The sequence below is a fragment of the Hirundo rustica genome, chromosome 8 (assembly GCF_015227805.2).
Source record: "Hirundo rustica isolate bHirRus1 chromosome 8, bHirRus1.pri.v3, whole genome shotgun sequence".
Taxonomy (NCBI): domain Eukaryota; kingdom Metazoa; phylum Chordata; class Aves; order Passeriformes; family Hirundinidae; genus Hirundo; species Hirundo rustica.
The window spans coordinates 15,732,659-15,747,478 of NC_053457.1; the positions used below are offsets into that span (position 1 = coordinate 15,732,659).

The window sequence follows — 14,820 nt, forward strand, 5'->3', positions numbered from 1 at the left end:
TCTTCTCTTTCTCCTTCTCTTCTCTTCTCTTCTCTTCTTTCTTCTTTCCTTTCCTCTCCTTATTTTAGTCTTACCATCCTTACCTATTCTTTTGCCTATTCTGATTTCATCTTGCTCTACTTCTATGAGTCATCTTAGGAAGATTTCTCTTTTTCTTAAACTGTTGTGGAAGATTGTAGCTTGAATAGTATGATGGTTTTTTCTGTTGGGAGGACTGGTGTAATTAGTCTTGTGCTTTAGTCTTTGATGAGGAGAGAGGTAGGAAGAAGAAAGGAGGGGGATGAGAAGCAGGTCCCAGAGGGCCCTATTTGCCAGGTCCTTCAGAGCACAGGACAGTTCAGAGCAACTTCCTAGGGAAGTTGTACATGGATCCTAATGCTGAGCCAGGACTTCAAGCTGGTGGAGTCAAAGCCAAGACCATCCTCTGTTACATTTTCTCTGACAATATTTGCTAGCCCAGACTTTAGAGCTGGCACTTTTATGGCAGACATCACTTTGAATGGTGTCACTCCCTATCTGTTAGCTCCTGATGCTAGAAATCCTCCTGTGAATCACTCAGGCCAGAGTTTGCATATTCTGCACTTGACTAAGATTCTGTGGTGCTGCTCTTTCTCCTTGTAAATTTAGAAGCAAAATACCACCAGGTGAGGTGTAGTAGCTTGTAGCAAGGTTGTTTGTAGCAATTTCCCTTACTTTCTCCATTGGCAACAACCCGTAGAGACACAGGAATGCAGATCTGTAAATGAAGTGAGCAGACCTTCAGGGACTCTTAAGTTGTTTCCATCACAGAGAGCAAGGTCTTGGAGGGCAAGTGTGTGACTGCCCTGAAGAACATTAAATCTACACAAAAACCTGGACACTACTTCAGTCTTGGTTCAGCAAGATGGAGTCATTCTGCAAGGAAAGTTTTGCAAAGAACCATCACTTTGCAAATGCAAGTACAAATAATGAGCCATTTCAGCGTTAATTTTTTCCTGTTTCTAGTTCTGGGTGCAAAGGAGAGGAATGGACTGTGCATCCACATGAAATTATCTCAAACCACAGAAGTCTCCTTGCTGAAATCCCAAAGCAGCAGCATTTGCTGTGGAATGGCAAACTTTGAGAGCTTCCTGGAAGCATGACTGCTTTGCAAATCAACACTTTATTTTCAGCATGGGGTGGGAGAGGGAAGCTCTTTCTGCTGTGGTTACACTGATGCAGTACAGAATGATGACACTTGCCACAATTGTGTGGACTAGAAAGGTTTTAGGAGACTGCAGCCCTCAGGAAAACTAGTAAATTTCTTTAAAAAGATCCCTGTCTCTCACTGCAGGTGATTTTGCCACATTAACAGGTTCAAATTGAATGAATGCTTTATGATAAAATGTTCAGAAGTGAGATCCTGAGAGGACTGAGCAGCTTCCATCATTTCTTGAGCTAACACCATCCCTCAGCACTGCCTTGCACCTCTCCTCTCCTCTCCTCTCCTCTCCTCTCCTCTCCTCTCCTCTCCTCTCCTCTCACTCTCCTCTCCTCTCCTCTCCTCTCCTCTCCTCTCCTCTCCTCTCCTCTCCTCTCCTCTCCTCTCCTCTCCTCTCTTCAGCACAGCATAGTTTATGATGTCTCTCTGGGCTGGAGACAAGGTGATTTTTTGACAAATTATTAGATGCATACAGTGGTTGGTTGCTTCATCTGTACTATCATACTGGGAAAAAGACAATGGAAAAGGGTGAAAAGAAAGACATCACAAATTAGTCTGTGGTTTAGGTGTGAGGGGCTTTTTTTTCTGTGCAAGTTTAGTGCTGACTTCTGTCACTTCGACAGTGATTCAAGGCATGTCCATACTTTCCTTAGGGCAGACAAGTTTGGTTTTACTATTGAATCTTGTTCTGCACCTGCTTTCCCTGCACACAAAGACAGAGGACACAGTGTTCCTCCCTGGGGCTTTACTGGCCACATAGCAGGTGGAAAATGATTATCCCACACTCTTATGCCACTGTCCCAACAGGTGTTGTCTTTTCTAAGCAAGCCTGTCTAAGTGGATTTCCTTCTGGGCTGGCTGATCAGTTGTGGGGGTCTGGGATTCTTGCTCAGGAGCAAACACTCTTCTTCCTTGCCAGGCATGGAGCACAGGGAAGAGACTGCAGCAAGGATGAAATCATGCTGCCTGTGCCTCCTGCAGAGGCAGGGCTGCTGCACAGCAACAAACAGCCCTACACACAGTGCTACTGTACAATGCTGACTGTAGCTGACATTGCAGGGCTCAGATCAGGAGCAGCCCTGCTGTGCCTGCAGAGCACCTTTCCTTTTGCACACATGCAATCCTCTTTATGGCCAGAGGAACATCTACAGAAAGCAGGGCTCCACCTTCAGGGTGATAAATAAATGGTAAAAATTTCTGCAAGCAAGGGCAAGCACTTTAAAAACATCAGGAACTTTTGGCCACATGCTTCAGAAATAGGAAATCCCAGGTCTAATGAGGAAACTTAGACCAGCCATTAGAGTGGGAAGAGTTCCCTCCCCACACCTGCATCGACTTCTATTGTGTTTGCAGGGAAAGAGAAAACTGCTCCTGATTTTCTACCAACAGTTTATAATAAAGACATTATCATCAGCAAAACTGGAATGAAAAAGTAGGACAAGGGGTGTGTATCCTCTTGTGTGCACTAGAACACCTATAGCCATTTCACTGCCCACCTTCGCACACCCAACCTTTTCTGATCTCTGAGACTGCCTCTTTCTATCTCTTTCAGAGCTCCACCGGCACGAAAGCATCCAGGAGAAGAACGTGAAAGAAGCCAAAACCAAGTGCAGAACCATTGCGTCTCTGCTGACAGATGCACCTAACCCCCACTCCAAGGGGGTGCTGATGTTTAAGAAACGCAGGCAGAGGGCTAAGAAGTACACATTGGTAAGCTTTGGCAGTGTTGATGAAGACCGCTCCTACGAGGAGGAAGACGGAGTTTTTCCAACTAGTGAATCTGAATTTGATGAGGAAGGTTTCTCTGACGCCCGAAGCCTAACTAATCACTCAGACTGGGACAACACTTACCTAGACATTGAAAAGTCTAAATCTGACTCTGAACAGAAGGAAGAGAAGCAAAAAGGTTTGAGTGAGGCCTCAGGTAAAGGAGCACGATTATTTGAGCAGCAGAGGGAACGGGCTGGGAAGTACACAGTCGAGAAAACTCCAGCGCAGAAGAGCCCAGATCTTGCCTCAGCTGCCCAGCCCAAGCAGGGCACAGTGAACGGAGATATGCCTGTGCCAGAGAAGGCAGTCAATGTGCCTCTCAGCATCCACCTGGAAGGTGTGCAAGTGCCCAGCAAGCAGCCAGCCACCGTCCCCACTCAGCTCCTGACTGCCCCCAGCCCCACTTTCTTCCCGCCTCCCCCAAGCACCCCTGACCCCTTCTCTTCAAGTTCAACAAGCATGTTCAACAGGTCTGCACGGCCCTTTACTCCTGGCTTTTCTGGCCAACGTCCAGCAACATCCTCCGTCATCTTTAGGCCACCTGCACCCAAAAAACCCACTGAAAGTCTGGGTGGGCAAAGCACAGTGGTTCCCCCTTTCTCACCTCTGGTTCCAGGAACACCTGCCAATGCACCAGTGCCAACACAGCGTGGTCCCGTCAGCTCCTCCACATCTCTGTATATTCCTGCACCAGGAAGACCAACATCACCACTGGAGTCACAGCCAAAAGGGGGAGGAAGTGCTTCGGAGATCAAGCCTTCCGCCAACACTGCCCGGACATCCACCACCTCTATCTTTCTGTCAGCTCCCTCAAAGCCAGGAGGGGATATGGCCTCCGCAGGATCCCAGCCACGAGTCCCTGGAACAGCCTCTTCTTCATTGTATATTAGTCCAGCACCATCACAGCACATGAGAAGCAGCTCCCCTCTGCCCAAACAGCCTTCTCCTGCCATCACTCCAGCAATGCCACAACCTCCTTCGGATCCCTTAACCTCCAGGGAGCAGAGGATTGCTGTGCCAGCTCCTCGCACAGGCATCCTGCAGGAGGCTCGCCGACGGGGCAACAAGAAACCCATGTTCAGTAAGATTGAGGAGAAGAAAAAGAATTCACCCAACCCTGAGCTCCTGTCTCTGGTGCAGAACCTGGATGAGAAGCCAAAAGGCGACCACCCTGGGGCAGGATTTGAGTCTGGGCCTGAGGAGGACTTCCTCAGCCTGGGTGCAGAGGCCTGCAACTTCATGCAGTCCCCAGGCCGCAAGTTCAAGACCCCACCTCCAGTGGCCCCCAAGCCTCAGCAAGATGCTGGATTGGTAAATGGGGCCCAGGATATGCCTCAGCTTAAAGGCAAGGGGGCAGAGCTTTTTGCCAAACGCCAGAGCCGCATGGACAAATTTGTGGTGGAAACAACACCGAAGCCAGAGTACAAGCCCAGGACCCCCTCTCCATCCCCTTCTCTACCCTCATGCTGGAAATACTCACCCAACATCCGGGCTCCCCCTCCAATAGCTTACAACCCAATGCATTCCCCTTTCTACCCCCTGGCAGCCAGCAAATCTCAGGCTAGCAAAGCAGAGAGCAAAGTGAAAAAGGCACCTGGCCAGAAATCAGGGATCAAGGTCATTGATTTAATGCGCCACCAGCCCTATCAATTAAAGTCAGCCATGTTCTGTTTTGGGGAGCCCCCAAGCCCCAGCAGTCAGAATAGTCCTGGTCAGCCAACCCCACAGGCTAGCACATCCTTCATGACAGCCAAGCAGGTCCCTGTGAAAACAGCCAAGACCCAGGAGATTCGTCGCTTCTCCACTCCAGCTCCCATGCCAACCTCCAGCAGCCTGGCACCCACTGTGCTTGTGCCCCGCTCAGCCACCACGCTGGATGAGCCATTGTGGAGAACAGAAATGGCCTCTTCTGCCCCTGCTACACCAGCACCCTTCCAGGTGGAGCTCAGCCCCTCCCCTAAGCCATATCAGAGCTCCCCAGAGCCTGTCCCTGTCCCCCAGGTGGGACAGGGGCCTCCTCTAAACTCAGCCTCTGCCTCTCGGTTTCAGGTGGCCAGGCCCAAGTTCTCCGCAGCAAGAACAGGCATGCAGGCCAACGTGTGGAGGCCAAGTTTTGGCCATCACTGAGGCAGACACCCCTCCCATTCTGCCTGTGGCCCCGCAGAGATAGCATTTGTTTTGTCTTTCATGTCAGCTCAGTACATTGGGATGAGTGACACAAAATGAAGAAAAAAAGCTCAAAAAATTACTGCCCTTCTGCACCACCCCCTTCCCCAGCCTCCCCTTGGTCTCAGATGGGATACCTCATGGAAAGGCTTTCTGGCAGTGGCTACAGCAGGAGGAAGAATGTGGAGAGAGGGCATGTGTGTGGTACACAAAGACTGGGAACTTGTACACAGCAGCAAAACCCAGAGGGGGTGAATGGCAGAGGTTATCTCACATGGAGACATACATGAAGCAGTAGTTTTCCTTTCCCAAGGGCTTTGGAGTCACCCCTGCATAGAAGGAAACTAGGAGGCAAGAGCTTTCCAGGAAGAAAGGGTGAGAGGTGGGGTTACAGAACAGAAGCCCCAGCTTTCCCATTAGACTGTGGTTCTCTGATCCTTCCAGCCTGTACGCGCGTGTGTGCACACACACATCCACACAGCAACACTCAGCAGGGAGTGAAAGGACAAGTGGGGCCTCACCTGGGACATTTCTCCCAGACTTCCCTCTGTGGGGGCATGGGAAAGGGGGCAAGGGAGCAGAGTGAGGAGTGGTGTTTGCCCATGCACATGTGGCCTGAGAGTGGCCATGTGTGCCTGCTCCTCCAGTTCAGGGCTGGGGGTAAAAGCGAGAGTCATCCTAGCTGGTACTAAATACCACTATTAGGTCTGGAAATAGTTTGCCAAAGAGGGGCTTTGAGGGGACTTGATAGAGCTATCACCAGCTGTGGGAACTGCAGAAGGAAGTATCCATTTTTGAGGACACACAAAGTCAAAGGCAGTGTCTGGTTGGCACAAAGAGAGGCCCTGCAGCATCAGTGTCACTGAACAGGATATGGATACTGTAAGTAGAAAGGTGGATTGCATGGGAGAAGGTACAGTTGGCTTTAAAATGAGGCACAACTGATTATGTATTTGTACACAATCTTTTTGTTTAGTTTAGGACAGAAGTGGGGCAAGATTAGAAATGGGTCACAACTTAAAACTTGCTGAAATCTTTGTGATGAGGGGAAAACGGTGGGCCTTTACAGACATTCTCAGCATGGAAGTGGAGGTCAGGAAAACAGAAAGTCACAAGTAAAACTTCATACAAAATGACTTAGGTATTATTGTGGGGCTTATTTGGTAAAAACTGAAGGGCTCTGAGAATCCCAGAGGATCTGCACTCACACACATATACAGAGTTCAGTTTGCTGATGATGCTGGGGAAACAGTACTGGTTATTCCTTGAATGTCCCAGGTTAGCCTCCAAATTAATCCCTACACTACAGGCATGTAGGAAGAAGGCACTGCCATCCCAAGGAAGAATTCGGCATATTAGTAGGGACTGTGCATGTGTGTGTGCATATCATCTTTACTCTGGTTTACACACTCCCCTGCCTGTGGTCTTCTTTGCCAGCAGCCACTTTTCCAGTGTAATCCCACAAGTACATCAAGAAAGCATTGCTCCTGAAATGCTGCCTCCAAACACAGCAGATGCCCCAGCTGCAGGGAAGGGATTTGCCACCTCTTTGTGGGTCAGGGTTGCCCAGCCTTTTGCTAAACCCTTAGGAACGTGTACATGAGGCAGAATGAGGGTCTCATAGCCCTCTCTCCTTGAGACGAGTCTCCCTCTCATTAGACTTGCTCCTCTCCTTCAAGCAGCAGCTATTCTCTGATTGGACTGAGCACAAACTTTGGATATACAAAAGTTTAGGTTCTGGGGGAATAAAAGGAATGCAAGTGGGTCTGAAGCAGCTATGCAGAGCAGCTAGTGTTGTTTCATACTAAATCTAAGCCAACCTTCCTGTGCACAGCAGGAGGTTATGATGTGTAGCTTTTTCATGATAGCTGGGGCTCTACTGTTTCTTGGAGGCTTGAAAGTCTTTCTCTGTGAGCACCTGAAGATTTCTCATGTATGCTCTCCTATGAAGAAAAAGAAGGCTGGAAAACCTAGCTAGCACCTCTGATCCTGGACAAGCTTGGGAGGGACAGAATGAGAGAGAAGGAGAAGTAAGACACAGTTCTGCCTTTGAATCCTTCACATTCCGGCTGGACTGCTTTTCAGGCCTGTGTTTGCAGTGCATATTCCTGGTGGCCCTGAAGCATATAATGAGCAAGCTGAGGAGAGAGGAAGACAGAACTTACACCTCACTTGGCACACTATCAGCCATGGGAAAGGATTGTAAGAAAAGCCATGGGAATACCTTGAGTGAATGGACAAAAGTGAGGCTGAGTCAGAAGAGATGCTGCATCTGGTTGTATGACATAGGAGCAGCTAACCTGAATTGATGAGGAGATTGTGTCCCTGAAAAGCCCCAGAGAGGATGTCAGGAGAAATCATCTCCACAGAGTTAATTCAGATCACCAGAATCCACATAGCTCCAGGGAAGGGGAACAGCCATGATACAAAACCTATCTCAGATGATTGCTTTCTCACTCATCCTGTACTGCATTGCATTGCCAGCGTTTCTTTAAAAAAACAAAAACAAAAACAAAAACAACAAACCCCAACCAACCAAACAAAAAAACCCTGTGTGCAAACTGAACCTCTGTGACTTCCCAAACATGGAGGGAGGAATCTTCTATTTTATCTAGGAAAGCTGTACGAAGGAACTGAAGTAGCAGTGCTCCAAAAGCTTTGTCTCTCATCTCCTTGTGGAGTGTTGTCTGTCCCTGGCTAGTGAGTTAAGCCATTAGCCTCAGACAGACAAGCTAGCCCAGGCTGAAAGCATTACTGAACTCAGGTGTAGAGAGGGGTTGTGTGGACCAGAGGAAGGGTGCTCAACATAATTCTGCAGTCAAGAAAAAACCTCAGAAAGTCTGAATCTTACTCCAGTATCCCTTTCCCTCAGGCCCCTAAAGTTAAGTGCTCTCAGGGCCTGAAAGTCTCAGGAAATTCATTTTGCCACTGGAAAAATAAAGAAGTCTGGCCTTAGTACGTAAGAGAGATTGCATGGGTTTAGTAATTTGGTGATCCCACTCCAGATTTCCAGGAGACAATGATTTCTTCTGAGGAGTGATTGCCAAACACCATTCAGTGTTAGATATCATGACCCTAGTGAGTGGAACAATTGCATTTGCCCCATCATTTCTGATAATGTAATGGGCAGGAAATTAAAGAAGTTAGGTTTGATTGGAGAACAAATATTAAATATAAGAGCAAGGAAAATAACCAGGAGGCTGGGAATCCTGCATTTTACTTACATCCTTGCTTCAAACCTATGTTTAGAAGCAAAACCGAAGTAGTTTCATGGACTTAAACCCCTCACAAAATTTCTGGATCCCATGCTGACACAGGACTTGATCTGCAGAAGCAGATGCTGTTGCAGGTGAGGCCTACAGTGCTCATGGTGTATCCCAAATAAGGCCTGTAGCTGCAAGTAGCATGAGATGAGAAATAATACTGAGATGCATCTGTTAAGTTGCAAGGAAGAAACCTGAACAATTGCTGGCTTTAAGCAGCTCTGCTAATGTCTGCTCATGAAAATACTGTGGCTGGCCTGCTAGAAAGGTCACAGGTGAAATTACAAGGAATATTTTGAAACATGTAAGCTTGTCTTGAGCCTCTCCAAATGTCTAATTCCTCAGCTGTTGAACAAGCACAGACATAAACTGTTGTTTGAAAAGTTTTAGCTCCCACCTGCTAAGTTATAAGCTGCAGTGGTAGGCCAAACCCCAGTGTTCCCTTGTTAAGTATTTGAAGATGTCTTCATTGGCTCTGATTTAAAACCGCCTACCATCCCTCCTCCCTAGCATGCTGCAGGCTTCACATTGCAGCTATGGCAATCCAGGGGTTTTATCTTTGCTTCAGAAGTAACAGTCCCTTCCCTCTCAATATATGGGAACACTTACCAGAGATAACCTCAAGATCCTGCAGCACCTGGGAGGAAGCATCTCAGAAGAGACTGGTGTGATGAGGAGTCACTGATACCGGACACAAGCACAGTGTGAGGCAAGATTGTAAAGAATTTGCTCCCTTTCTGCTACAATATCCAGCACGCCCTACTAGACCCTTTTCTCTAGAAGAGACCCATCAGTGCTCTGCAAATGGGAGCCCATCAGCATTGCTCAGTCTGGTGAAAGATGTGACTCCAGAGTTGGCATCTTTCTTTATGGAAATACCTTTTTTCCTTTTCTGTTTTGTGTTTTTTTTTTTTTTTTTTTTCCAATTTACAATCACTTTCTATTTGTTTGTGCAGAAAAATAAACTTGTGATATGCACTTTACATGTGTCATTTTGTCACTCTTTGCTTGGCACCCAGGATGAATTGCTATGTGTTCAGCACATGCATTTAGCTCTACCTACTACAAACTTTGAAGGACAAGAGAATATAACGAGTTGAGAAAAGGATGGGTTGTCTCAGCAATAAAAACACCTAGTTTGGACTTAAATACTCTACACATTAAAAAAGCTCCATGCAAGCAAAATCTAAAGATAGATCCAAAACTTTGGTACTACAGGCTATAAAACACTCACTCACTGACAGGTTGAAGACATTTGTGGACCAGCCTGAGCTGGCCTGCCCCATCACTGCCCCTCAGCCTATTCTAACCTAAACCCTACCTTCTGCCTGTAAATCCAGTATCAGTGGAAGCTGGTCAGCTCTGTTAAATCCAAATATAAACTCCCATTGAGCAATACAGCTTAATATTAACCAAAATATCAGAAAAACAAGTCAGTCAGGAAAGCAAATATATCTCACTGTATTCTCAGGCTCCAAATCTAATCCTAACTCTAAACTAACCAAATTCATGTTAAAGTCTACTCAGTTTCTGGGTCCTGAGAGGCTCATTGTGTTCTCTTTATGACAAGCGTTAGCAGGTTGCCTTTCCCAGATACATCTCACTCACAGATAGCAATTCCAAAGCACTGCAAAAGACACTGGGATCAGCTGTAGGATTAGACTGCAGGCTCTGGACATTTGTCCAAGTATAATTTTGTGGATGTTGTCAGATAGTTGCAAGGAGGGCTTCCTTTTGCAGTGGTCTGGAGGTAGGTCTTTGGACTATCCAGCATATTTCTGATTGACTTGCCATTAGAAAATGGAGAAAGGGACAGCAATGTTTGCTGATGCCAAACCTAAGCTTCTGTCCAACCAGAAGCAAAGCTCAAAAAAAAGTAAGTATACAGATGCACAGGCTGCAGATTAGGACTGCATCTTGTTTTGCTTAATAAATCTGACATAGTAGGATTATGAGCTACTCCAGATGGTTTGACACATTGCAGGACAGTTGCTGTATCTCGGGCTCTTAATTCAATTCCCTGTTAACCTCTACAACCTTCTCAAGTGAGAGTCATTTCCTCTCAGAGCAGATCATGTCAGAAGGAGCCAGACAATCAGACTGAAAAGTGGAACAGGAGCCTGCCAGGCCAAAGGATTACTAAAGAGTTATATAGCAGGCTAGGGATTAACTTGGTCTTTGGTGCCCACCTTAGAGAGAAGTTTAAAACCAGAAAATAGTAATGTGCCTCGTGGAGATATCTACCCCCAAACGATCGTACCCGACGGAAGGAGAATGTGCAGGAAAGATCACAAAGATCAGGGAATATGTGGCATACAGGAAAGACAAGGCTATTCCCCCACAGTACCGACCTATAGCTTCAGCGGCCACTAGATGTTGCCACTGTTCTTCTCTGACTTACCTGGGGTTTTGGCACTCTCCTGACGCGTTAAGTCTAGAGGATTTAAAATCTTAGGAAGTCCTTTCTTCCTAATCTATCCTCTTGTGACACTCACATATGGTGCTGCTCAGTCCCACATAGCAGAGGAGAAGGTCAGGCTCATACCAGAGAGTTTTGGCAGCGGGGGGCTCGCTGCAGCTTGGAGGGGATTCCTGGGTCATGCAGACCAACAGGCTGCCCAGCAAGAAACACACCACGGGACCGCCAGCTATTTCCACACACACTCCATCTCTGCGGTCAAATCCTACATATTTCTGTCGCAGTCCTACATCTAACTGTGCATTAAGCCCACTTAGTAGCATGAGAGAGCCTGGCATTTACCGTTTCTCCTATTTTGGTGCTACAAAGTACTGACAAGTCTCCCTGATGTCTGTGTAAACTGAAACAGGTTAAGAATACATGAAATATTTTGCAATAACAAAAATTATATTTATATCATCATCACCATAACAATAACCAGGGAAAAAAGCACCAAATAAAGAGTTTTGCAACTTTTTTTTTTTTTTTTTTTTTAAGAACATATTGAATCATGTTGGAATCTTCTGTTCATGAATCCTTTCAACACAGATCAGTGGTGGGCATAAGGGAAAAAGGAGAGCAAGGGCAAGGTTTAATTCTCCATCTTTGAAAAATTAAAGTGCTGAAGGCTGATGCTATTTTCCTGACTTCTACATGACCAAAATGTGCTCTGGAGACAGCTCTGCTGATGATGCTTCTCTGAAGAATTGCTTGTGTCCATCTAGCAACGTAATAAAGCAGATTTCATATGCTGCTCTTGAAATGAGTTTGTAGGCATTGACAACTTGAAGTTAGACCATTTGAAATCAGGTGTACAGTGCAAAAATAAATTAATTTTGAAGATACATGTCAGAGAAAGCAAAACTTTTTTTAGGCTGTTCCTCAGGCCACTTAAACAACGGGTATATTTGGAAAGAGGGAGGTGGTCACAGTGAGATACAGACAGTTTCTTGTATAATTATAAACTCTCTGAAGTGGTGAAAAGTCCTACAGGCATCCCATGTACTACCCCACTGGCATTAATGGAAATTCCATGTACTTAAGCAAAGACTGAATTTAGCCACTGAACTCCACCACAGTCCAGGTAAACCCTTCCACCCTAAAGAAACAAAACCACCTCAAGCACAGCTTGTAGTGATTTAAAACCCTTAGCATTGACTGCTATGAGTGAGTAAGGTAAGAGTAAGAAGACATCTTCTTCTGAGTTCATTGCATTATTTATGGCAGGGATAGAAGACCGGTACAGTATTCCCAGTGTAAAAAAAGCCATTGACCTGCTGAACCTGGCACCATGGCAGGACACAAGTGAAGTATCTGCTAGACCCACAGTTGATATTTATAGAATTTTGAACTAGACATTCTTATGTCTCAGGAGAAACCATGTATAGAAAGGAGAAAGGAGCAGTATTTAGTTCTCTGTGTGGTAACTGAAAATAAAGACATATAATTTTATTTGTAGGTAGAGTAGGAGGTAAGAATCTCAGTTTTAGGTGTGTCTTGGTGCTTAAGCGTCAGACACAAGAGTGCTTTATACAAATCACCGTATAAATCCTGGTGCCACACTAACAGGTTCAAGGCTCAGGCTCCGTTCAGCTCCTTGCAGATGCACTCTTAGGCCCCATGTCTCACCTGGTATATGTAAACTTCTTGCAAGAGACCTTGACTAGGCAAACAAATGCTTTGTTCCCATCAGACCACAGTTCCCATGACTCCTTATATCTTGTCTTCAGCATCCTTGGCCTTGATCCTAACCCTGCTTGCCTCTGGCCCTTTGGGCTGGGGATCCACAGCAGACTCTTGTCTCCTGGAGTTGGCTCACCCTGAACTGTCAGTACCTTGTTCCTGGTCCTAATGGCAGGGTATGCCTGCTCATAGTCTGATTGAGATCCTCACACACCATGCTAGACATGCCTTCTCTTCATCTTGTTATTGCTTTTCCCTAGTCTCTCTTGAGTTTTCTAGGAGGGATCTCATCTGTTTCCTGCTCACTTCCAATTACTATAGGGCACTCTGCTCCCTTCCAGCATGCTCACCTTCTCTCTCTCTGCAGCTGCCTGGGGTGGGAGGAAGCAGAGGTGCACCAGGTCACGTCACAGGGAGGAACAACCACATTCTTCCCTGCTACATCATCTTTTGGAGCTACACCATGCCTCAAGGTCCATCAGGTTCCCACATGATATACAGCTGGCACAAACTGTTCCCCTAAGGTGTAATTTGTGCTCAGGAAGGCACAGGAGATGATTGGAGAAATAAAACAACACCCATACAGTGGTCTGAAAACAGCTGCTGGAAGCAAGTAGAGAGGAGGTAGAGTTTAGCATCAGCCTAGGTACTGCAAACAGGTACCATACAATGGCAGCTGCATTTCTCAACTTCTCACCTGATGATAGAAATCACATTAATTTCTCAGATGATTATCAAAATGGAGCTAGAGACTTCTTAAATTTGCATGTAATTCTACCTCATGCTTTTGGGAAAGGAGAGGCAAAGGGCCCTGATTTTAAGCAATAAAGCAGCACATTGTGTTTGTTCTCACTCTGTTCCCTCCATATGCCACCACCTTGTGGCAGGCAGTGTCTCCCTTGATGAATGATGAATGAATGTTTAGAGCACAGGGAATTTGAATAGGAGAGCAGCATCTCAAGGAGCACAACTGGACGTCACAGCAGACACTGGGCACTCTGGCCAAACGTCAAGCATGGTGCTAAACCAACCCAGAAGAATTAACATGTGAGAAAAATACTCCTCCTCGTACGATCTGCAGTGTGCAGGGCTTGGCAACTCCAAGAGACCCGCTCCTCTGTGGCCACCTGCACTTGGCAGAGTGGGTGTGACGCGTGGACAGATGGTCAGCTGTGAGAGTAGCATTTGACACCTTCCAGCTTTGTGCAGATGTAAATGCCTTCACCAGGCATGAAGCTCTGCGATGGTGCCTAGAGCAGGCAGTGGGTGTTTACAGTTTAATTGTGCTTATTTTACACTGGAACTGCTCCAGGGATTTGCTCCTGAATCTCCAGCATGGGAGTGTGAGGGCAGGATCTGGGCTGGACATCGCTCTGGTGTGTCATTCCAGCTCAGTGGAGGATGCAGCTCTCTTGGTGGTAGTGGAAAGCATACGTCATGCCCTTACAGTAGATATAAACGAGGGAGAATCAGGGCTATGAAACAGGCACAATGCAAGGTATGCATTGTGTTTATATGGATGCAAGCAAGAGGAAAGTAGGAAACTTTGGGCCAGAAGAATGTCATATATGCCCTAACTCCAAGCAGGATATAAAAACTGTTTATTGCGCATAGGAATGTTACAGCAGTCTTCTACAGGACCTTCCTAACAGTACTGGGGATTAACACTTAGTGCTTTCAACCCAGTTATCATACTGCAAAGTTTTATATGCATTTGGTGCAGGAAAAAACAACAGCAACGTCTAGGGAAAAAGGAAAGTGGCTATCTCCTGATATTCCTTTATATCAACTTTGCTTGCAATTCTCTGTGCAGATGATTCTACTATAATCACAACTGTGTTTTGGTTTTTCTTCGCCTCACTAGACTCCAGGATTATTCAATGGACAACGTGATTTTTATCCAATAGGGATTCAATCTTCCAATGTGAAATAGAAAGACAATGTTTTCTGGAGGATTTTTGCCTTATTCAGAAGCTGGATGGTATGTGCATCTTTGAGTATTTCAGTAAAATGAAATATGTTTCCTTCATCCTAAAACCAGAACCCAATTGGGTGGGCAGGAGAAAGAGGGAGAGTCACCTCATAATGAACAGGAGTTAAGGGGAATTATTTGTATGTACAAAGCTATACCAAATGCAGACTATCAACCCTATTTCTGTCATTAATCAGGAAATCAATTTCCTTGATCTTTGATTCAGTTGGGTTTCCCATACATATTAAATAGTTACTCCCAGAATTCTGTAAATAGCTTTCTAGACTTTGTGGGTTTTCCTACTACTTCTTGTCTCATGCATACCATT

The 14,820-nt window shown here is 46.0% G+C and overlaps 1 protein-coding gene across 1 annotated transcript in view; it reads left to right on the forward strand.

Moving 5' to 3' along the window:
- Window positions 1-8,829, forward strand: part of SYNPO2L (synaptopodin 2 like) — a 29,028-nt gene extending 20,199 nt beyond the window's left edge. The window contains exon 4 of the mRNA XM_040071135.2: window positions 2,733-8,829. Coding sequence (XP_039927069.1) covers window positions 2,733-5,077 — 2,345 coding nt within the window. The 3' untranslated portion in view covers window positions 5,078-8,829. The remainder of the gene's footprint in view (window positions 1-2,732) is intronic.
- Window positions 8,830-14,820: the final 5,991 nt, after the last annotated feature.